This window comes from Polypterus senegalus, chromosome 10, assembly GCF_016835505.1.
Source record: "Polypterus senegalus isolate Bchr_013 chromosome 10, ASM1683550v1, whole genome shotgun sequence".
Lineage (NCBI taxonomy): Eukaryota > Metazoa > Chordata > Cladistia > Polypteriformes > Polypteridae > Polypterus > Polypterus senegalus.
The window spans coordinates 134,231,314-134,257,067 of NC_053163.1; the positions used below are offsets into that span (position 1 = coordinate 134,231,314).

Below are 25,754 nucleotides of genomic sequence, written 5' to 3' on the forward strand. Positions count from 1 at the left end.
AAATCTGGGGAATACATCCTTGAGATTCGCTTGATTAAAATCCCCAGCAATGATAAAAACTGTATCAGAGTGTGAGTTCTGTTGTTTACTGATAATGTCAAACAATTTTTCAAATGGTGACTTAACATTAGCCTGTGGAGGTATGTATACTGCCGTAACAATAATGACGGTATGTTCTCTCAGTAGGTAAAACGGTCGGCATCATAGCATCAGATATTCCATGTCCGGACAACAAAATTTGTTGATTGTAGTTATATTAGTGCACCAAGCATTATTAGTATAGACACACAGTCTTCCACCTGGTTTCTTACTGGAATCGGGGGTTCGATCAGCTCTATGGAGTGTGCAACCTGCAAGTTCAACTACTGTGTCCGGTATGGTGGGATCCAGCCACGTCTAGCAAAAAAAAATCAAAGGGCAACAGTCCCTTGTAGGTTTATGTGTGGAAGTATCCAGTCAGAGCTCGGCCCTTTTTTTTTTTTTGCGAGTGATCTAGTATTCGCAAGAAGAATGTTAGGAAGAGGGGTTTTATGCGGAGCAGCCTTTAGCCTAGTTAGTAATCCTGCTCGTTTGCCTCTTTTTTTTTCTTTCCCATCCCACCCCCACTCCCTGTGCCGCCGTCTTCCAAGTGTAGGAGTCAACGTAAGTCCCGGTGATCTGAGAATCTCCTGTGGTAATGCTTCTGTGTTATAATAATTATCTTTGCTATTAGAGCCGATCTGTAGAAGCTTTTGACAACTGTAGTGGTTGCTCGCTTCTGTGTGTAAAACGATGAAAGTCAATATTAAGAAAAATAGCAGAAAAGAGCACCTATTCAGGGAGCACAAAGCTGCAGCGTCTGTGCGTGCCGCCATTGTGCATTAGCAAAACAAAGCATATGCAGAATTTATACAGTATAATAAATCTGTGCAATCTCATTCAGTATTTCTACTCGGAATATAGGATTATTACTGAAAACTCTTTTCATATAAGCTTTGAAAACCTGCCTAATACATATTGGGGTGCAGTGGGGCAGCAACAGGTGCAAGAAGAGAACTGGCTCCGGATAAGGTGGCAGCACATCACAGAGCCCACTCCTGCACAAGTTCACACAGTGTCAGTTTAGTCAGAAAACCCAACACAAAGAGTAGAAGTACATTGAAACATCACACAGTGACTGAATGCAAGTCCTGGACAATAGTTTTGAAGACAGTATTAAACACTGTGGCACTCTGTCAACATTAAAACATATTCAGTTATATAAACTGATGTACAGATAATCTCAATATATAAAAAAGTCTCAATTATTTGCATGACATGTTGGTTAACATTTGATTTTGTTGTTTTGATATGGCTGTCTCTAGCTGCTTTGTAAACCTTCATGTTTTTTATTTATTTATTTTTTTTATCGGTACTGCTGCTATAGTTAAATCTATCAGATAAAATGCATTTTCATGTTTGCAGTTTATGGTTACCATAGAGTGCAATCTAGTCATTTTTTGTGTTTTTAGTATCTTGAAATTACCCTTTGAGCAGTGGCACATGTGAAATGCGAATGCATTTTAGGCATTTTGTTTTACTTGAGGGATTGTATATCCTTGATTTTGGAGCGTGGAATTCTTTTCCATAAAGGTATGGGCCATTTACCTTAGGCTGTGATATGGGTACCAGGCCATAGAGCCAAATATTTATGTACCATCTCATTGAGTGATCATTCTTCTCCGAGGTTGTTATAATTGTTGGCATAGAAAGACCAGAAAAGGCCAGATTAAACGTAGGTTGTCATTGTGTTGCCTTCCTAGCTGGTAAAATCTGCTGTTTAATCTAGAATCTGTCTCGCTATAGTAGTCCGCTCTACAAGTGCCATGTGAACTAATCTGATTTCCTCTTTTATATTGCCTGCTTTGCATCTTGGATTGTTTAGTGGTTACATAGATAATATCTCACTCAGTTTGCTCAAAGGTTGCCGTAATGGGAAAGCGGTGTGTGTGCTTTTCATGTGCATGTACCTTTTTTGTGTATGTTTCTATATAGATAGATACTTTATTAATCCCAAGGGGAAATTCATATATACATCTCTTTGCATGATGTGTATTTGTATGTGCATGTGCACATTGCCCCCTGGAATACGCATACCTAATCTGTGTGAGTCTTTATAATTTGTTTTGTCTCTGTTTGTGATGTTTGTGCATTTCATTGAATTTTTTTTGTGTATATACGTATCTCTCCTGAAATCTGTCCACCTCATGAATCACGTGTGAACACATGGGTCTATATAGGAAAGCTCTTTCTTTGCACGTCTGTTTTTCCAAGTATTTTCACATTTGTAGTTGTGCATTTACTAAGTGTGCTTGCTTTTCCTCAAAATGCAGACATATTTTGTGTAGCATTGCAGACTGTTTGTTTCACATTGTCTACCATTTTTTGTCTGTTCCTGTATATACATTTTTGTATTTATGCCTCTTGGCTGCACTTCATGGTGGTTTATACCCATGCATACTTACATAGGCGTGCACATGCATGTCACTGTTCTGAACAAATCTGTGGGCATGTGTGTTACTGAGGGCAGTTATTTCTTCTCTGCCTGAATGTCTGTGCATGATGAGTAGTGACGAATAAACCCCAGAGAGTTCACTTTGCCTTGAATTCAATAAAATTGAGGAAATGTTCAGGAACTTCACTGAGTTTGGCAAAATAAATTAAAATGTGTTTAAGTCAGTGGGAAGGAGAAACTGAGCCATTTTAGAAGAGCATTGCACCACTATAATTCATTTAAAATGTTCCTGAGGGCTAGGGATACGTCAATCAACTATGCAGGACCAGTTATTGTGGCCAAAAATGTGACACAAACTGTGAGACAGCCGTGCTAACCACTGCACTACTGTGCCTCAATCAACAAAAGATGCAGAAAATATGAACAACTGCAAACTAAATGCAACAAATGGCCACAAACTAGCAATAATTTTAAAAAAAGATCATTGTGCTTGCAGAGTTCCAGTCTGTGGGGCACTGTAATTAGGCATGCCATGCAGCATTTTTTAAAGTCTCACTTCATCTATCTGGCGCATATTTTTTTGTAATTTTTAGTTTCCAGTCTATCTGTGCAGATGCTTCTCACTTTTTTCTTCAATTAAGAAGATAGAATCATCTTGTAAATAGTAATACATTTTTGGTGCTTATTTTTATTTCTCAGGATTTGCATGTGTTTTCTGACTCTGAGAAAAGAGATGGGGCTACTTTAAAGGTTTGTTTTGACTCGCCACTGCACTGTGTGGCAGATTATGCATACATTCAGATGGTATGTGCAATTAGCCACATGTCATAGCAGCAAGTGAGTGCATGCACGAGGATTAGTGGCCACCTAATGTACTCCTCAAATGAAAATTCTGAGAGTATCAATTGGCTAGTGACATCACAATTGCATGTATGAGCTGTAAATTAAATTATTCACGCGTGCACAAAGCAGATCAGGCATAACCATAGAATGTGAGTTGGGGTACGTTTGGAGTATACATGCGTGAAATTTTTGCACATGCACTACTGGGTAAGTGGCATCCCCATCCTATGTGGCTGCTAAAGCTCTATGATGTTGCACTGAACCCAACATATTTGCCGCAAAAATGCTTTGGTGAATTTTGTTGGTCAGCCCTAATGATGAAAATGAATGGATGTGCATATTTAAAAATATAGAAAAAGTGTACATTTTTATCAGTTTCCCGTTTTGTTATGGAAGTTTGTGAGATGGGTGTAGAATATCAGGGTTAGAGACTGTGAAGTTTTGTACGTGGGTATGGCAAGGGATATGCTTTTGTGCACTACTGTGTTCTTGAGGTGTTGAAATTTAGCTTCCAGTCTGTAAGTTTCTTAAATTGGTGTTACAAATGGAAATTTACAGGTAGTAATGTTGCGTCACTTGTAATATTTTATCACTGATCTTTTCACCTCACAGCCATCTTGCAAAATGACAGTTAAAATGCTGAAATGAAGAATTATACACACTTATAAAGTGACATCACTTCTGCAAGTATATAGTTTTGGTGTATATTAAAGAGGTAGAAAAACATTTTGCAGCAACCTGTTTACATGTGCAATTTTAACCCAATAATAAAGCATTTAAATGCAGCATTCTTGTGCAAAGGGAAATATAAGTTTCACAATGGAATATTTCATATGAATACCTTTCCTAGTGGTATCTCCAGGTGAAGTCAGGTTCGCATCCCCCCCAGAAGGCGGACAAGCATCCAGTCTGACCCTACGGAATTGACCATGTATCTGCCACAGCCATCTATTACATGGGTGTCCTCTTGGCCTAGTCCAGCTACTCAGGTCCTCGACAGTGAGTATCCTGGCAGCCGGATTACCCTCTTGGGGGATTACACCACCTGGCCGGAGTACCATAACTGACACTCCCTCACAATGCAGGTAATGTGCCTCATTTGAGACTCCGTGAGCAGCTGCTAGTTCGACACAGTCAAACCAACAGTACCCAAGGATTCTCTGAAGACGCACAGTACTGAAGGAGTCTAGTCTTTGGCTCGGGTCACTGGATAGCATCCGTGTCTCACAACCATATAGCAAAACAGAAAGCACCAGGACTCTAAAGACTTGACCTTTGTCCTTTTGCCAAAATATCAGAGCGTCAGACGCTTCTTTACAGTGACCTCATGACCTCCCCCATATGCTCTCCCAGTCCATCTACTGACTTCATAAGAAGAATCACCAGAGACATGAATGTTGCTGCCGAGGCAAGTAAACCACTCAACGTGGTTGACACTCTCTGCAGACAGACATGCTGCTGTGATGGGTCCCAATGAGATAGTATCAAAATAACTCTGTTACCCAAATACATCAGTTTAAAATATAGTGCCGACCTTTCACCTCATTTAAAAATATTTAAAAAAATTAGCTCATTGGGAAATGCCATTTGGTGGTTGCATTAGATTTGGATAGATGCCGAGACCTTTCTCTGTATTTCCTATACTTCTTATTTTTACAAAAAAGAGACAGGCTTAAATTATTTTTTGTGTAAAGCAAGCAGCACATCATCTACAACCCGGTGTTTTGCCCACAACTCTGACCTTGGAAATGCACATGAACAGAACACCACCACAAATGATTATTACTGAAATTCCAATTTCCACTTAAACACAGCACAATTTGTAGTTCTGAAGGCTTTTGCAAGAAATCTGAAGTTCTGACTATGCTATCTCTTTCACTTGTTTTTCCATTCCATTCCACATACTGTACATGCTCTTTAACGTTAAAGAGCTGAAAGGCTGGGAGGGATGTCTGTGGGGAGCACATGGATGAGATCTACCTTTTCATGTGCTTCATTTACTGACATGCAAAGACAACATGGGGGTGTATTTGCAGCTGCTTTTGTGGTGTTTTTAAAACAAGACTTTGATTGTATTCATACCTGCAGTTTGTTGGACTGTCCCTTGGCTATTTCCTGAACTCATGCATCCTATTCTCTGAAATTCTCCAAAATAACATCAAGTCGAGATGCGAAGGTCCACAAAGTACTACTGTCCACAATAGTACTTGGAAATTTATTCCATGTGTTAATAGTTCTTTGCATTAAGAAATACTTGAAACATTTTTGTGAAATCTGCCCTTAAATTTCCCAACAAATTCCTTATGCTAATATATTGATCCCTCCTCTAATCCCTGGCTGCAATTGAAGCTTCTCTCTGTGACTTTCATCTCTGTTTTGTATTGCAGGTACTCGATGGTGACTCCATCGGAGCTGCGGTATGCTTCAGTGTGCCCATTTGTGGCAGAATGAATGTTGTGGACTCTAGCAGCACTGCTAGTGGTGATGGCAGGGTCTATTCTCTGCAGATCTACCCTCGGTTATCTTCAGACCTGGCACAATGCTGCAAGCTGCACGTCTCCAAGAGCACCACAGCAGCTGAGGTCATACAGAATGTTGCTGCTTTGCTCAAACTGGATGCCACAAAATGTTACGTGCTAGCAGAGGTTAAGGAGTGTGGCGGGGAAGAGTGGGTGTTGGAAGCTGGTGACCTCCCAGTTCACAGAGTTCTGCTGTGGCCACGCAGGGCTCAAGAGGAGCACCCGCAGAGTGAAGGGTTCTACTTCCTCTTACAGGAACGTAACTTGGATGGATCCATTCGTTACATGCATCTTCCGGCTGCTCACGGTGTGGATGATGCTCGCTGCTTGTTGGCACGGGGCTTCTTACCCCCCAGGCAGCAGGAAGTGGATGACTTGTGCAACTTGCCAAACCTCACTGAGGAATCAATCCTGGCCAATCTGAGACTCCGTTTCCAACACCATAGCATCTACACTTATGCAGGCAGTATCCTCATTGCCATTAATCCCTTCAAGTTTCTGCCTATCTACAATCCCAAATATGTTAAGAAATATGACAACCACCAGTTAGGAAAACTGGATCCTCACATCTTTGCCATCGCAGATGTTGCATACCATACTATGCTGAAGAAGCAAGTCAATCAATGTATTGTGATCTCTGGGGAGAGTGGCTCAGGCAAAACACAAAGCACCAATTTCCTGATCCACTGCCTAACAGCCTTGAGTCAAAAGGGTTATGCCAGTGGTGTGGAGAGGACCATTCTAGGAGCTGGACCTGTTCTGGAGGTAGGTGAAGAGAACGGTTTAGAATAGAGCAAACTGTTGTTGTAGAAACGCGTGTCCTCATGGTTACTAGCCTCCGAATTTAGGACTGATGCTTGCCCTGGCTCCTTTTGTTAGCCATTGGAATTATGTCACCTGAATAAATAATAAAAATTAGGAAGAGGTTATAATTTTTACAGCAGAGATGAATCCTTTCAGTATATGGTGTTTCCAGAGAAAATAGACTCCCATGAAGTTGTTTTTAATTGAGAGAGATGTTGGTGAATATGATAGAATGTAGTTAAAATTCCTTTGGTAGCAGTTCACCAGAAGGAAGAAAAGAGCGAGGTGTGGCGGGAAGTAACAGAGGAAGACCCCCATGATGTGTAGTAAGTATGTCCATACAATGATGACTGTGTGTGAGGGATGGTGCTGTTGGTCCTTTGCTGTGCTTATTTGGGTATTCTTTAAACAGGGCGAGTATTTCTCCTAATGGTTTTGAGTTGCAAGATAAGTTGCTTGCCAGGAAGTCATGCCTAAGACTGTGACATCAGCTCTATTTTGATTATGCTGAGTGCAGAACTTGTATTGCCCTGCCTTCTGTCTTCACTCTGAATATATCCTATGAGTTCCTCATAACCCTCCCCCCACTTCATTTTGGCCAAAACTAAAGAAGAAGCGAAAGTGGTTATAGAGAATATTTTTCGCTTCCGGGTTTGTTTGGTTTTTTTTTTTTTTAACTGCCTGCTGAAAGAAAAATCTATGTTTTCCTACATTTAGTATCTTTGTAGCAGTATTTGATTTGGACTGATGGGAGAAGGATTCACTCATTAAATGAGCTCAGAAAAACTGCTGCACTATTCTTGCTGAATATGAAATGCTTTAACATACTAAAGGAAGCCAAGTGCTCAGCCCCCAAACTCTTTCATTTCTTCAGTGCAATTTTTAATGTATTTGACTGATTTCTGCCCCTTTGAAGTGAGGAAGACTCCACAGAGACGAGAGTCCATCCTCTCACTGACTGTCATTTGGTTGTGTCAGGGCTATGAGGAGGAGTAAGGGAAGGGCATTGTGCAAATGGTTTCCATGCACATCTTCTGTTTTTTTTTTTTCCTTTTTGTCTTCTGTAATTGCTTAATTAAGCTGTACTGAGGCCAAACAAATTTTAATTTGTACTGTACATTAGCATGTATGATTTTTTTTTAAAGGTAGTTGACTTAGTTTTAGGTCGTAGGATTGTGGTTAATTGGGTGGCAAAGTGAACCAGGGAAATTCTGCTTTCTGTTTTTAGATAAGCCAGGAGAAATAGTCTGAATTCTAAAACACTTTAACATTCTAACTAGAAAGTGAATGAACTTGAATTCAGTGGGTAAAATTAGACATAAGGAAACTGGAAGAAAAACAGACATAGTTTGAAGGTGAGATTTCAGACCCCAGCATGGGTAAAAGGATAATTTGTCAGCAGTCCTTTTTGTCTGAATATACAAGATATTCTTCAGAACTAGTAATTTTGGAAATAGTTATGGCCTTTTAGGTTTCTCATTGTACTAGCCTTAAATGAAAGTTTGAGCGGGGGGAAGATTAATATTATCATGAAGGGCTGTTTATGAAATTCCCATTAGAGAGAGATTAGACAGGTTGCATGGCCGAAGCACAAGCAACAGTGTATGTGGTTTGTAGTTTGCTTTTGTGGGTGCATTGAGCTGTGTGATGTGGCTGTCATAGATGTGTTGAAATTGTGCAACACTAAATATTCTTTGCCAGCTGCTTTAATACCTCAACTGATTGAGCATGCAAGACTTGTTTATTTTTGTCCCTGTGTATTCACATGCAAGTCCTTAACTGCTCCTTTTTTATGAGTGCTTCCATTTTAACTAGATGATGCAGCTTTGTCTGCTAAATAAAAATCCACTGTAGCAACAACATGGTAAGCAACTTTGAGCTTCTGAAGTTTCATCTTCAAACTTTGGCTTTAGAAATGTATTCAGAGTCAAGTTAGCATTTTGCATATCAAAAATTTATTTTTGACATATCTGTAGTATTTTTAACAAGTTAAAATTAAGATTTCCATATCATTGTTATGCTGTATTGACTAATCAGAAATAGAATTGGAGGTATTTCCAGTGTTAGTTGCAATACAGTTCTCTCCAAAAGTACTTCAAGATCACTTCAGTTTTTTTTTTTTACCTATACACGGAGGGCACTTTTTGGTTTGAGATTAAAAGATAAATATGAGGCTGGTGTTTAGAATTTAAGTGTTTATATTGTGGTGTTGAGAAAAGCCAAGCAAAATGACACATTTTATTTAACCAAAAAGATTACAATATGCAAGCTTTCGAGGCAACTCAGGCACCTTCAGGCAAGATATATTCTGGTGTTGATATTTGGATGTGATAAACACCATAGAAGAGTAGTACCTTTTGGAGCAGACCACACAATTTTAGGGGAGTAAAAGTATAGGAATATGTGACTGACAGGTGTTTTTCTTTACCCAGATATGTACTTTTTGATTGATTGTTTAAACAATAAATATTTCTGAATGTGACCTCTTGGTTTTAGCTTGGGGTTTTTTTCATCCTGACTGCATTTGTTGTTAAACACACCAGAAATACCTGAGAGCTGTCTAAGGGAGAAAAGCAAGCCATTTTGAAGCCGAATAAAGGGAAAATCATTCAGAGACCTTGCACAAACCCTGGATATAGGCAATGCAGCAATTTTCTGAAAAAGAAAGAAAGAAACCACTGGTGTGCTGAACAACTGACATTGAGTGGTTGGCCAAGGAGAACAGCAGTTCATTACAAAAACATTGCGGAGAAAAAAAACAGCAGTCCGTAATATCGCCAACTGCCTCCACAGGGCCGGATTGGAGAAATTGCAATCCAACATTTTAATGAAGACCGAGAGCAGAAATATAGAGGCTGTACCACAAAATGCAAATCACTTATAGCAAGAAGTGGAATTTGCACCAAAAACAAAAAAGTACATACATTTCTCACAAATGTTTCTGGAACATTCTTATGGACTGATGAGATCAAAATCAACCTTTGCAAAGTAATGTAACAGCCAAAATGTGAAGGAAGACAGGATCTGAGCATGATCAAAAACATACAAGCTCATCTGTCAAGCATGGTGAAGGTAGTGTCATTGCTTGGATTTGCATTGCTGCTTCTGAAACAAACCAATTAATCTTTCTTGATGATGTAACTCATGATAGTAGCAGCAGAATGAATTCAGACGTTTATAGACACATTTTGTTTGCCAATTTACAAAGAAAAGCATTCCAGACCAATCAAGAGAAACTTCATCATGCACCAAGAAATTTTTCCCAAAATCACAGCCAACTATTGTTAGATCTGTGTAGTACCAGTAACAAATGTCTTCCAAAGCAAATAACTGATAACTCCTCTCAAATCTTTGTCTCACCACTGTTTGATTCCCCTAGCTCATAAAAATCTGTGACCCCCTATACCCCAATGTCCCCACCCACTGTACTATTTCAGTACTGGTATACCATGCAACCTTATTGCCAACTCAACAAAGGATTTAATAGATCAAAAAAGTGCAAAGTTTTAGACTGGCCAAGTCAATCACCAGACTAAAGTGAAAACCCCTATACAGACAACCACTCATGCTGTGGTTGTCTGTCTAGAGAAGCATAACAAAATGAGTTGCAGATTTGATAAGGTTATTGCAAGCAAGAAATATGCAAATACATATTAGGTGCTATTTACTATAAGACTATTTTTTTCTATACTTTTGCTTGCCAAATAAATTGAATGGTCTGCTGTAAGAGGTGTTATGTTCTGTGTTGTTTAATATATCTAGATGGCAATGCCAGGAAATGAAAGATGAAATTATGAACTTTTGTCTCATTTTCATCTTTTGCTGTAAAACCCAAAAGTCTTCAGTTTATAGCAAAAGCAAATAAAACTGGTCATGCTATTTCAATAATTTCAAAGGGGACAGTATTATAAACCTGATGGACTTTGAGTTTTAAGTTTGTTCAGTTTATTGATTTTTAATTATTTTTTGCACTGTGTACTCATTGTAAAGATGTACAGTGCATCCGGAAAGTATTCACAGCGCCTCACTTTTTCCACATTTTGTTATGTTACAGCCTTATTCCAAAATGGATTCAATTCATTTTTTCCCTCAGAATTCTACACACAACACCCCATAATGACAATGTGAAAGAATTTACTTGATATATTTGCAAATTTATTAAAAATAATTTAAAAATGAGAAAGCACATGTACATAAGTATTTACAGCCTTTGCCATGAAGCTCCAAATTGAGCTCGGGTGCATCCTGTTTCCCCTGATCATCCTTGAGATGTTTCTGCAGCTTAATTGGAGTCCACCTGTGGTAAATTCAGTTGATTGGACATGATTTGGAAAGGCACACACCTGTCTATTTAAGGTCCCACAGTTGTCAGTTCATGTCCAAGCACAAACCAAGCGAGAAGTCAAAGGAATTAATTCTATGTTAATTAATGTTGACTTATGTTTATCTTTTATTGTGTCTTCTATTTCTCTATTCATTTTGTAAAGCACTTTGAGCTACATTTTTTTGTATGAATATGTGCTATATAAATAAATGTTGATTGATTGATTGATAGACTTCTGAGACAGGATTGTCTTGAGGCACAAATCTGGGGAAGGTTACAGAAAAAATCCTGTTGCTTTGAAGGTCCCAATGAGCACAGTGGCCTCCATCATCAGTAAGTGGAAGAAGTTCGAAACCACCAGGACTCTTCCTAGAGCTGGCCGGCCATCTAAACTGAGTGATTGGGGGAGAAGGGCCTTAGTTAGGGAGGTGACCAAGAACCCGATGCGATGGTCACTTTGTCAGAGCTCCAGAGGCCCTTTGTGGAGAGAGGAGAAAAAAAGATTTGAGGCTGTAATTGCTGCCAACGGTGCGTTGACATAGTATTGAGCAAAGGCTGTGAATACTTATGTACATGTGATTTCTCAGTTTTTTTATTTTTAATACATTTCAAAAACCTCAAGTAAACTTTTTTTCACGTTGTCATTATGGGGTGTTGTGTGTAGAAGTCTTGAGGAAAAAAATGAATTTAATCCATTTTGGAATAAGGCTGTAACATAACAAAATGTGGAAAAAGTGATGAGCTGTGAATACTTTCCGGATGCACTGTATTTGAAGATCACATTATGGATCAGCAATTTGAAAAAAAGGAAAATTAAATGTATAAATTACCATGAGTAGCATAATGTACTGTATATGCCTCTGAATTTTTACTATTCAGTAAAGGATAAGTTTGGTATTTTTCAAGTCAAAGTTATTTCTTTACAATCGTGATATGCACAGTATTCATTTGCTGCATTTTATTCTGACGTAAAGCATTTTTTATTTGTTTTAAAAATATTATGCCTGCTCTTCAAGCTTAAAATAGACATACGGAATAAGAATCCCAAAATGAAAACAAAGGCTTAAATGCTTTCCAAGTAGATCAATTGTTCAAGCCAAAAATGTTATGAAGTATTGATCCATGTCTTAAGATTGCACACATATTGTAAAACACTATATATGGTGTTTTTTTTTTCTTTCTTTTCTTTTTCTTCTTCTTCTTTGTGAGATTCTGCCATTTTAAAAGGAGACCGACTGTGGGCCTCACCTCACTGCTTTTGGCCGAAGGTGTGTGGTTTCCTCTTAGCATATATTTTTAATCTCAAGAAATCGTCTCCATGTGATCTTTGTTTGACATTACCTAGTGTTGAAACCAAGATATGAATTGCTGTCTCTTTTCTATAGACAACTGGATAGTAATCTCTAAAAAAAAAAAAAAAAGTCACTCACTGTCTTTCACCACGTGATGAAGGTCAAATCTGAAAAACTGTCTTTACTCCACTTATTTCAGTTATAGACTGAAAGCATCTACATCAAGGAAGTGACTGTGGATCCATAGATATTGCTTAGGGATTCCATATCAAACAGCACCAGCAGTGAAATTCAGTAATACTTTAATGATTTTTACAAATATGAGAGTAAATCAAACAGTAAAGGAAATTTAAAAATTAACTGTAATGGATAGAAGCTAGCGCATCACAACCCATTCACTAGGGATGGTCTGATCAGGCTTTTTACAGATCAGTTTTTGTTTTTACACTAATCTCCTGCATAATAGAAGTTTTATGTCTTCTATTATAAAGTAAACTATAGACCACTGTGTTAACTGTTCATTTTTTATTAACAAAATGAAATTCTGTAGGCTTATTGTTCAGTGAACATAAAATACTATAATAAATACAATTTCCTTAAACTACATACTTCAGTAAGATATGTACAAAATATTTATCCATAATACATATAAGAAAATGTTTCTCATAATTACAAGCTGCCATTGTTCAATTTTTTTCAGTAATGTACCTATCTGAAAGGAGGCTTAATTAATACAGTAGCATATACACCATTTCTCTAACAAAATAGATATTCATTCCCACACAATGAATTGATATTAGTAATTAAACAGTGCTTTACATGCTTACATATGAATATACATGCAGTTATAGGTTTTAATCATTTTAAATCATTAATTGCACTACAGCTTTTTACTGTTAACATATGCATTTATTATATTTGTACGGGTGTGTTTTTTTTTTTCTTTCAGTGTATCAACTAGACATTCATAATTCTTGAGGTGTAATTTATAAAATATGGATTACCATTTTAATTTTGTAGTACTTGTTTCTTACTAAAACGTATGCTGTATGACACACAGCAACAAATAATAAACATAGTATAAACCTTTTAAACAAGGCTATTGTTTACTAATCAGCAATTTCAGATTTGTCTGTCTTATCTTTTTCCAGTAAAAAATGTAAGCAGCTGCATTTTAAACACGCATGCTGTCCAAACTCAAGCAGTGTCTGAATTTAAAGGAGAAAATAAAGGTTTGAATTCTTAAAAGTAGCTTTTCTTGCTGTTTGTCTAGTTCCACAGAATGACTTCTCTGATTACTTTTTTTCTGTTTATTACTCCACTTTCTTTAACGTAATGGCTAATATACCAATTGCCTCTTGTTCACTAATAAAACAAGCTTCTGTTTGCTGCTCTTTGTTTACACTGCAGGAGGTTTTTTGTAAAAAGAAAAAAAGATGATTCCCATCCCCCCGGCTTAACTGCCACAAGTCCTTGCATAAAGGAACACTGCAACTAAATTACTGGAAAACTTAGAAAAGCAGGAGACGAAAATATGTTTTTATGATTGGCTTCTCTCCAGTCACTGATCAACTCTTTTTTTGTGAAGTGAAAATCGGCCAATTGGAGCATCCCTAATGTTCACTATGACTTATGGGTAGATTGAACACATGCAGCTCTCTGCTGTTTGTCTAGTTGATGCCATGGTTAAATGAATGTGGATGCTTCTCTTCAGGATTGCACCTTGCTGAACAACATGCTGTAGTGAGATTTCTTTGGACAGATGGAGTGAAACCTGCTGAAATTCAACAGTTGTGCAGTCCTGCAGCCAAGCACCCATGTTCATTTCATCCTGGCTCAAAACCGACTAACGGCAGCATGCTGCATCATGCATGTTCCAAATACCCGCAAGCCATCACGAACATGTTGTATTGCGTTAGCTTCTGTCTGTTGTGATTACTGTGTCATTTTCAAATTGTCTCTACATTTTCATTTATCCTTGTTATTTAAAGTTGACCTAAACTTGCTACAAATCATAACTCAGACCTACCTCATTTTATTGTGGCCTTTCATGGAGTAGTTGTCTACCGACAAACAGTGAAATTACTAATTACATTACTCATGTTGTTTTCAGTTGTTTTATTACCATTTTTTGAGCAAGATTGGCATATCTTGTGCAGTAAAATTTGATGATGGGTTTGTTGTGTTTAAGTCTGTTTCATTGTTGTTTAACTCTATTTCCTATTTTTTTTTTATTTTAACATCATGTAGGTAGCCTCTTTCTCTGAGGCTCTGATAAAATATTGCAAATTAGCTTAATCAGTTCAGAATTATTGTCATATGTGCACTCTTGCCTGAATGCATCACAACATAAATCCAGACTTTGTAAAATATACAGTGGTGTGAAAAACTATTTGCCCCCCTTCCTGATTTCTTATTCTTTTGCATGTTTGTCACACAAAATGTTTCTGATCATCAAACACATTTAACCATTAGTCAAATATAACACAAGTAAATACAAAATGCAGTTTTTAAATGATGGTTTTTATTATTTAGGGAGAAATAAAATCCAAACCTACATGACCCTGTGTGAAAAGTAATTGTCCCCTTGTTAAAAAATAACCTAACTGTGGTGTATCACACCTGAGTTCAATTTCCGTAGCCACCCCAGGCCTGATTACTGCCACACCTGTTTCAATCAAGAAATCACTTAAATAGGAGCTGCCTGACACAGAGAAGTAGACCAAAAGCACCTCAAAAGCTAGACATCATGCCAAGATCCAAAGAAATTCAGGAACAAATGAGAACAGAAGTAATTGAGATCTATCAGTTTGGTAAAGGTTATAAAGCCATTTCTAAAGCTTTGGGACTCCAGCGAACCACAGTGAGAGCCATTATCCACAAATGGCAAAAACATGGAACAGTGGTGAACCTTCCCAGGAGTGGCCGGCCGACCAAAATTACCCCAAGAGCGCAGAGACGACTCATCCGAGAGGTCACAAAAGACCCCAGGACAACGTCTAAAGAACTGCAGGCCTCACTTGCCTCAATTAAGGTCAGTGTTCACGACTCCACCATAAGAAAGAGACTGGGTAAAATGGCCTGCATGGCAGATTTCCAAGACGCAAAACCACTGTTAAGCAAAAAGAACATTAGGGCTTGTCTCAATTTTGCTAAGAAACATCTCAATGATTGCCAAGACTTTTGGGAAAATACCTTGTGGACTGATGAGACAAAAGTTGAACTTTTTGGAAGGCAAATGTCCCATTACATCTGGCGTAAAAGGAACACAGCATTTCAGAAAAAGAACATCATACCAACAGTAAAATATGGTGGTGGTAGTGTGATGGTCTGGGGTTGTTTTGCTGCTTTAGGACATGGAAGACTTGCTGTGATAGATGGAACCATGAATTCTACTGTCTACCAAAAAATCCTGAAGGAGAATGTCCGGCCATCTGTTCGTCAACTCAAGCTGAAGCGATCTTGGGTGCTGCAACAGGACAATGACCCAAAACACACCAGCAAATCCACCTCTGAATGGCTGAAGAAAAACAAAATGAAGACTTTGGAGTGGCCTAGTTAAAGTCCTGACCTGAATCCAATTGAGATGCTATGGCATGACCTTAAAAAGGCGGTTCATGCTAGAAAACCCTCAAAAAAAGTGCTGTAAAAGACTCATTGCAAGTTATCGCAAACGCTTGATTGCAGTTATTGCTGCTAAGGGTGGCCCAACCAGTTATTAGGTTCAGGGCGCAATTACTTTTTCACACAGGGCTATGTAGGTTTGGATTTTTTTTCTCCCTAAATAATAAAAACCATCATTTAAAAACTGCATTTTGTGTTTACTTGTGTTATATTTGACTAATGGTTAAATGTGTTTGATGATCAAAAAAATATTTTGTGTGACAAAAATGCAAAAGAATAAGAAATCAGGAAGGGGGCAAATAGTTTTTCACACCACTGTAACATCACAGAATGCAACAGGAGAAAAGTTGCCCCTTACCACATCACCTTGTCCTGCGGGTTCTGTGGTTCACAATTTCAGCTAGGTAAAACTATATATAAAATCACTAGTAATGGTGTACTATATTTTTTTTCTAACACACTTGAGTAATTAGCACACAGCCTGCATGAGTTTTTGTGTGCAGAAAAGGGAAGAGGGGGCAAGCTGCTTGTGCAGAGCACAATGCTGGAAGTGGCATGCTCAGAGTCATGGCAGACCTGACAATGTAAGAAAATGGAACAATGAAAAGTTGTTTTTGTTTGCTTTATGATGCTGAAATTTATCCGAGATTGTACCCCGGCTGTAACTGGAAGAACCAATGCAATGTGGAACTTGACTGAATATAAGGCACCATTTAGGAAGAATAAAATCTTGTGATTTCAGCACATATCCAGTATTGCTTATAAAGAATATGATTTGAGCAACCGTATGCAGCTGATGCTGGCACACTTTTGAATCATGAATAGTCACAGTGGTTTGACAGCAGATGCATACTCCAGTCAGATGATTTCATGGCATATTGTCATAGCATATTGTATAGCCTTTCTGCTATATGGGACATTGCACAGTTTTCTGCCTTTGTTATAAGTTGTGGCAGAACACAACCGTTAATAAAATATAACTGAAGAGACAACAGGAAGAAAATATGTAGCCTGCAACCAGACTAAGTCTGAGAACAAACTGCTTTTTAAACATGTAAAACACCACCCATGACAACTGCCTGAGCAGATAAGCGAACAGCAAAAGTATGCTTACCTTAAGAAAATAGTACCAACAACTTGTGATTAAAATTTACTTCCAGTTTACATTAGAAGTTAATTTTCTTAAGTATGAACAGGTGCTTCTTCAGACTGGGTGTACTTGCTAAGTTTTAAGATTTGTCACATTTGGACGTGTGCCTCTTAAATCCCATTTTAAAGCACAAAAATGTACATATTTTAAAAAAATGTTTGTGTGTATATATATATATATATATATATATATATATATATATATATATATATATATATATATATATGCATCCCTGACAAAAATATAAATATATATAAACTGCTCAAAAAAATGAAAGGAACACTTAGAAAACACATCAGATCTCAATGGGAAAAAGAAATCCTCCTGGATATCTATACTGATATGGACTGGGTAATGTGTTAGGAACGAAAGGATGCCACATCGTTTGATGGAAATGAAAATGATCAACCTACAGAGCCCTGAATTCAAAGACGCCCAAAAATCAGAGTGAAAAATTATGTGGCAGGCTGGTCCATTTTGCCAAAATTTAATTACAGCAACTCAAAATTGTACGCAGCACTTTGTATGGCCCCTGTGTTCTTGTATACATGCCTGACAACATCGGTGCATGCTTCTAATGAGATGACAGATGGTGTTGTGGGGGATCTCCTCCCAGATCTGGACCAGGGCATCACTGAGCTCCTGGACAGTCTGAGGTGCAACCTGGTGGCATTGGATGGACCAAAACATAATGTCCCAGAGGTGTTCTATTGGATTTAGGTCAGGAAAGTGTGGTGGCCAGTCAATGGTATCAATTCCTTCATCCTCCAGGAACTGCCTGCATACTCTCACCACATGAGGCCAGGAATTATCGTGCACCAGGAGCCACTGTACCAGCATAGGGTCTGACAATGGGTCCAAGGATTTCATCCTGATACCTAATGGCAGCCAAGGTGCCCTTGTCAAGCCTGTAGCGGTCTGTGTGACCCTCCATGGATATGCCTCCCCAGACAATCATTAACCCACCACCAAAGTGCTCATGCTGAATGATGTTACAGGCAGCATAATGTTCTCCATGGCTTCTCCAGATCCTTTCACTTCTGTCACGTGCTCAGGGTGAACCTGCTCTCATCTGTAAAAAATACAGGGCACCAGTGGTGCATCTGCCAATTCTGGTATTCTATGGTGAATGCCAATCGAGCTGCATGCTGCTGGGCAGTGAGCTCAGGGCCCATTAGAGGACATGGGGCCCTTGGGTCACCCTCATGAAGTCTTTCTGGTTGTTTGGTCAGAGACATTCACACCAGTGGCCTGCTGGAAGTCATTTTGTAGGGCTCTGGCAGTGCTCATCCTGTTCCTCCTTGCCCAAAGGAGCAGATACTGGTCCTGCTGATGGGTTATGGACCTTCTATGGCCCTCTCCAGCTCTCCTAGAGTAACTGCTTGTCTCCTAGAATCTCCTCCATGCCCTTGAGACTGTGCAGGGAGACACAGCAAACCTTCTGGCAATGACACGTATTGATGTGCCATCCTGGAGAAGGACTACCTGTGCAACCTCTGTAGGGTCCAGGTATCGCCTCATGCTACCAGTAGTGACACTGACTGTAGCCAAATGCAAAACTAGTGAAGAAACAGTCAGTTAGAAAAGATGAGGAGGGAAAAATGTCAGTGGCCTCCACCTGTTAAACCATTCCTGTTTTGGGGTCATCTCATTGTTGCCCTCTAGTGCATCTGTTGTTAATTTCATTAACACCACAGCAGCTGAAACTGATTAACAACCCCCTCTGCTACTTAACTGACCAGATTAATATCCCGTAAGTTTCATTGACTTTATGCAACACTCTGATTAAAAAGTGTTCCTTTAATTCTTTTGAGCAGTATATATATATATATATATATAAATATATATATATATAAATATATATATATATATATAAATATATATATATTTATATATATATATATATATATATATATATATTTATATATATATATTTATATATATATATATATATTTATATATATATATATATTTATATATATATATATATTTATATATATATATATATTTATATATATATATATATATATATATATATTTATATTTATATTTTTGTCAGGGATGCCAGGGGCTATGACCCGGCCGGGACGCCATGAGGGACCGGATGTGGGTCTGTGCCCACCCTGGATCACGTGGGGGTCGCCTTCCTGGTTGCTTTGGGGGCCACGGGTACAGGGCATGGAAGCTCCACCCTGTAGGGGCCCGTGGGCACCGCCAGGAGGCGCCCAATGCCTTGGGACCTGTTACCCCAGCACTTCCGCCACACCAGGAAGTGCTGGGGGGAAGAATTAGGACGGCGCCCGGAGAGCTGCCGGGAGGACAGCCGGCACTTCCGCCACGCTGGGGCGTGGCTAGAGGAGGAATGCCAGGAACACCTGGGGCTCATCCGGGGACTCTATAAAAGGGGCCGTCTCCCTTCATTCGAGGCTAGAGTCGGGTGGAAGGAGGACAAGGCAGAAGAGAGTGGAGGCGGCCCGAAGAAAGGCATTTGTGGCCAGGACTGAGTGTTTTGGGGTTTGTGCACTACTTTGGACTGGGTCTTAGTGACCATATTATTGTAAATAATTGTGTAAATAAACGTGTGGTGGTGAATTACAACATGTCCGCCTGTCTGTGTCCGGGTTGGCTCCACAATATATATATATATAATATACATACACACACACACACACACACAAACCGGATTCCAAAAAAGTTGGGACACTATACAAATCGTGAATAAAAACTGAATGCAATAATGTAGAGGTGCCAACTTCTAATATTTTATTCAGAATAGAACATAAATCACGGAACAAAAGTTTAAACTGAGAAAATGTATCATTTTAAGGGAAAAATATGTTGATTCAGAATTTCATGGTGTCAACAAATCCCAAAAAAGTTGGGACAAGGCCATTTTCACCACTGTGTGGCATCTCCCTCTTTATGATGCGCCAAATGTTCTCTATAGGTGAAAGATCTGGACTGCAGACTGGCCATTTCAGTACCCGGATCCTTCTCCTACGCAGCGATGATGTTGTGATTGATGCAGAATGTGGTCTGGCATTATCTTGTTGAAAAATGCAGGGTCTTCCCTGAAAGAGATGACGTCTGGATGGGAGCATATGTTGTTCTAGAACCTGAACATATTTTTCTGCATTGATGGTGCCTTTCCAGACATGCAAGCTGCCCATGCCACACGCACTCATGCAACCCCATACCATCAGAGATGCAGGCTTCTGAACTGAGCGTTGATAACAACTTGGGTTGTCCTTGTCCTCTTTGGTCCGGATGACATGGCGTCCCAGATTTCCAAAAAGAACTTTGAATCGTGACTCGTCTGACCACAGAACAGTCTTCCATTTTGCCACACTCCATTTTAAATGATCCCTGGCCCAGTGACAACGCCTGAGCTTGTGGATCTTGCTTAGAAATGGCTTCTTCTTTGCACTGTATAGTTTCAGCTAGCAACAGGGGATGGCACGTGGATTGTGTTCACTGACAATGGTTTCTGGAAGTATTCCTGGGCCCATTCTGTGATTTCCTTTACAGTAGCATTCCTGTTTGTGGTGCAGTGTCGTTTAAGGGCCCGGAGATCACGGGCATCCAGTATGGTTTTACGGCCTTGACCTTTACGCACAGAGATTGTTCCAGATTCTCTGAATCTTCGGATGATGTTATGCACAGTTGATGATGATAGATGCAAAGTCTTTGCAATTTTTTGCTGGGTAACACCTTGGTATGTCCCAGAGGTGTTCTGTTGGATTTAGGTTAGGCGAGTGTGGGGGCCAGTCAATGGTATCAATTCCTTCATCTTCCAGGAACTGCCTGCATACTCTCGCCACTTGAGGCCGGGCATAGTTGTGCTCTAGGAGGAATCCAGGACCCACTGCACCAGCATAGGGTCAGACAATGGATCTAAGGATTTCATCCCAATTCCTAATGGCAGTCAAGGTGCCATTGTCTAGCTTGTAGAGGTCGGTGCGTCCCTACATGGATATGCTTCTCCAGACCATCACTTACCCACCACCCAACCGGTCATGCTGAACGATGTTACAGGCAGCATAACGTTCTCCACAGCTTCTCCAGACCCTTACACGTCTGTCACATGTGCTCAGGGTTAACCTAATCTCCTCTGTGAAAAGCATGGGGCACCAGTGGTGGACCCACCAATTCTGGTATTGTGTGGCAAATGCCAGTCGAGCTCCACAGTGCCGGGCAGTGAGCACATGGCCCACTAGAGGACGTTGGGCCCTCAGGCCACCCTCATGAAGTCTGTTTCTGATTATTTGGTCACAGACATTTACACCAGTGGCCTGCTGGAGGTCATTTTGTAGGGCTCTGGCAGTGCTCATCCCGTTCCTCCTTGCCCAAATGAGTAGGTACCGGTCCTGCTGATGGGTTAAGGACCTTCCATGGCCCTGTCCAGCTCTCCTAGAGTAACTGCCCGTCTCCTGGAATCTTCTTCATGCCCTTGGGACTGTACTAGGAGACTCGGCAAACCTTCTGGCAGTGGCACGTATTGATGTGCCATCCTGGAGAAGTTGGACTACCTGTGCAACCTCTATAGGGTCCAGGTATCGCCTTATGCTACCAGTAGTGACACTGACCATAGCCAAATGGAAAACTAGTGAAAAAACAAAAAAGACGAGGAGGGAAAAATGTCAGTGGCCTCCACCTGTTAAGCCATTCCTGTTTTGGGGGTTGTCTCATTTTTACCCCTCTAGTGCACCTGTTGTTAATTTCATTAACACCAAAGCAGCTGAAACTGATTAACAACCCCCTCTGCTACTTAACTGACCAGATTAATATCCCAGAAGTTTCATTGACTTGATGTTATTCATTTTTCTGAGCAGTGTGTATATGTGTATTGTAGGACACAATTTTATGTGTCAGATTAATAAATACCATATTTGTGAAGCAGTAGCTTTGACTGGAAGAATATCAAAATTATAATTTAAACTTAATTTACCATTAGCATTAAATACCCTTCAGTTCTGCTTCCCAAGTTTCACTGCTGCCTTATAGACAGAAGAGAATACCACTTCCTCTGTTAATGGTAAATACTGGTTAGGCGCATTGCACTTTGCTGGTGATTGGACATAATAGTTTCCATTCGAACAGAGTTTAGACCCATATCTCAAATTTATCCAAGTTCCAGACATTTTTCCAATGTCTAACCTAAGAAGAAAATTTTGCGGAATGATCAGGCTCGTCCTCTCATCGTATCTCAAGCTTTGTATGATGGTTTTTGTTTGCATAAATTTAACCACATATATTTTTGTATTCTTCGTTTAAAGATTATTTGGCTTTGCTAAACAGTGGGAGCTTACAGGAAGGGAAACTGCTTAGAAGACACTGTGTACTAATGGGTGAAATTGGAAGGTTATGTCCCATCTGCTCACTTGGTATCCGTGCATTTGATTATAAGCTTGTTTGTCTTTTCTAGTGTTCACTCAAACTTTGCAGTCATTTTTCTTGAAAGGAAGATTCAGTCAGTTTGCCGCTTTGTCTTTATTTATTTCTTTCCTGCTCTGCCCTGCAATTTGAGAGGAGCCATGAAATCAAGTTGTTCGCAAAGTAGTTCCACATTTAGACCTAAAAAACTAGTGCTGGCAGAAGTTTGGGTGGAAAATTAAAAAAAAGTGCTCAAGTAGGCCAAGTTGTTGGTGAGCTTATTACAGAGAGACTGTGGCATGTTTGAAGGCCTTCGAGCCACAGGCTGTTGGAAAAAGACATTGAATCCCTGCTTCACTGAGTCATGGGAAGTGAAAAGGCAGTGGGAAGCATGTAAAGTGGACAGAAAAATGAGCCCCTAGTGGACAGAAGCATACATTTTTACTTGTTGATATATTTTCTTACAGAGTAAACACATTGTTATAGAAGAAATATTTTTACAGAATAACTTTATTTTGCATTAATAAATCTTTGAAAATCTTGCAGCAATACAGGTGTGGTAGTAGAAGCACAGATTGTCGCATAAAGCCATTCTTTAGATTTCTTTTTTTAATGTTTATATTATAAAGTGCCTTGTGAATGTACATTAAGTGATAAATCCTATAGTACCAGATATAATGAATTCTTTGTCCTCCTTTATTTTTCTCCCAAACAGCTTTTGAAAGGACAGTAGATTGGAGCATATCATTACTTAAAATAGTGGAGGACATAGCAGCCAATATTCTAGTGAAACAGGAAGAAAATCACAAATTTAAAGACATCCATCCATCCATTATCCAACCCGCTACATCCTAACTACAGGGTCACGGGGGTCTGCTGGAGCCAATCCCAGCCAACACAGGGCGCAAGGCAGGAAACAAACCCCGGGCAGGGCACCAGCCCACCACAGGGCACACACACACACACTCTCTTACCCACTCACACCAACCACACACTAGGGACAATTTAGAATCGGCAATGCACCTAACCTGCATGTCTTTGGATTGTGGGAGGAAACCCCATGCAGACATGGGGAGAACATGCAAACTCTACGCAAGGAGGACCAGGGAAGCGAACCCTGGTCTCCTTACTGCGAAGCAGCAGCGCTACCACTGCGCTGCCGTGCCGCCCAATTTAAAGACAATACCAGTCAAAGAAGAAGAAACCAAATTTATATTAGTGGTTTTGAATCCAAGATGGGGTAAATTAATCTAATATGTAAATCATTTGTTGTAGGTGTTTGTCCTATATGCAAATCCGTACTGTTCTGAACTTCTTTCCTGTCAAATTTGCAAATTCACCATTTGTAGTTTACCAGAAAAGGAAAAGCAACCACAGGTGCAGTTTCCTTCTTGATACAAAAGACATTAAAAGTATTTGACAGAACAGAAATGTATACCATTTACCCATGGACTTAGAAAAATGTACAGTATGACAGAGTGCCTAGGAGGTGGCCTGCTGGTGTCTGAAGAAAAGAAGTGTGTTCCAGAAAGGATTTTTAGTATAATCTGAGAAATGTATGTCATAAAAAAGCTGTGATACAAATGGAAAGTGGAGTTTTGAAATAATTATAGGTTTACGTCATGGGTCCCATGCTTTTTTATATTGGTGATAGACATACTAAGCGATAACATCAGAAATGAAGAATTGAGGAAACTACTGTTTGTCAGTGATTTAGGATAAAGTTGCAGAAAAACTGAAGTTATGGAATGCAATAAAGAGGATAAAAATTGTACATAGAAATTGTAATGCAAGTTAACCACTTTAAATGTCTGGGCTCTGTGTTTGAGCCAATAGATGGTTGTAAAACAATAATGAAGAAGAGAGTTGTGGTATAATTGATAAAATAGGTAGAATTGGCAGGAGTTATAAATGATCAAATACTCCCAATTAAACGTAAGTGTAAGCTAAACTATATAAGGCAGTAGTTTCACTAGTATTCCTGTATGGTTGTGAAACTTGGAACACAAGAAAAAAGGAGAGAAAGGGTGAGGTGATTCTTTAAGAAAACCAAATGAGGAGGTCCACAAAATGGCAGCAGTCAGATCTGTTTATATGGAAAGTTGTGGAAAGTAGAATAAAATGTTTTGGATGTTGTGTACACTTTGGGGGGAATGAACAATTTGGAAAAACATGGTAGTCATTATTGTAAGGAAGAAAATTAAGAGGAATACAGAACCTTAGTTGGAGAGACTTAGTAGCAAAGAGTTTGACGCTGGAAGGTAGAGGCTGCTGCAGACAAGGATAAATGTTGATTGAGTGTCCGGATGTTTGGCCCCTAACAGTTAGGAAGTGATATCAAGTTTTGTTTTTTTTTTTTAAAAAAAAAAACAACAATGGCTACATATCCTGTGCATAATATGTAAATGACTCCAGTTATGCATACTTTAGTCAGGCCAGGGTTGCACCACTTTGATAAGTAAGAATAGCCTTTCATCATTAATTCAAGTGAATAAAGATTGTGGGCATACTGCTCGCCCCCTTCTTACCTGCACACATCTATACCTCATCAGGCCATTCACTACATATGGTAGTGCTGTAATGTGGGCATTGTTGAAGTGTAATGTGCTTGGAAATTTTAAAGCAATATAAAGTGACAATTATTTGAATATGTAAACAAAAAGTGGTTGACTTGGTCTTTTGTGTGATGATAATCACTTACTAGGTAATATGTGTGAAAAGTTGTACGGAAGCTGATTTGGACTTCTGTACATGTTCTACTTTAGATTTCTAACAAATGACAGGCAGACAGAATAAGGGCACCATACTTTATGTGAGTTTATTTTAAGTAAGTGCTTGTGCATAAATGTCATTGTATTATGCTTTCCTTGGTACTTGAAAGATATAATGATATTTGAGATGGAGGAAGAAGAGGAAGAGCATTGTCTCCCCACCCAACAGTCCCTTACCCTCATTTTCAACTGTGCTGCTCAGATTACTGCAGGCTTTGTGTGTGTGTGTGTGTGTCTTTTTTTTTTTTTTGCTCTTACAAAAAGGGCATTGTGTGGCTCTACAGAGGCAGCCCTGATGCCAGGGCTATTTAATAGAAAACATGGGCCTCGGTCTCATCTGATGACCATTCGCACCTGACAACCCAGGCTGGAGCATGCAATAATTGTAATAGAGGCAGACAGAATAGCAGTATTGGAAAGTAATATCCCACTTATCCTGCAGTTTGCCTTTTTGTTCATTCACATCTTTTTGTCTGCTTCACTCAGGCTTTTGGCAATGCAAAGACAGCACACAACAACAATTCCAGTCGCTTTGGAAAGTTCATTCAAGTCAACTACCTGGAAAGCGGCATTGTCCGAGG

At 39.3% G+C, this 25,754-nt stretch overlaps 1 protein-coding gene across 8 annotated transcripts in view; it reads left to right on the top strand.

The window, feature by feature from the left end:
• The window catches only part of LOC120537654 (unconventional myosin-IXb-like), a 96,111-nt gene that overhangs the window by 15,433 nt on the left and 54,924 nt on the right, over positions 1–25,754 (top strand). For all 8 annotated transcript variants that reach the window (XM_039766748.1, XM_039766749.1, XM_039766752.1 and 5 more), the window contains exons 2-3: positions 5,704–6,600; positions 25,660–25,754. In XM_039766748.1, the coding sequence (XP_039622682.1) occupies positions 5,764–6,600; positions 25,660–25,754 (932 nt within the window). In that variant the 5' untranslated portion in view covers positions 5,704–5,763. The remainder of the gene's footprint in view (positions 1–5,703; positions 6,601–25,659) is intronic.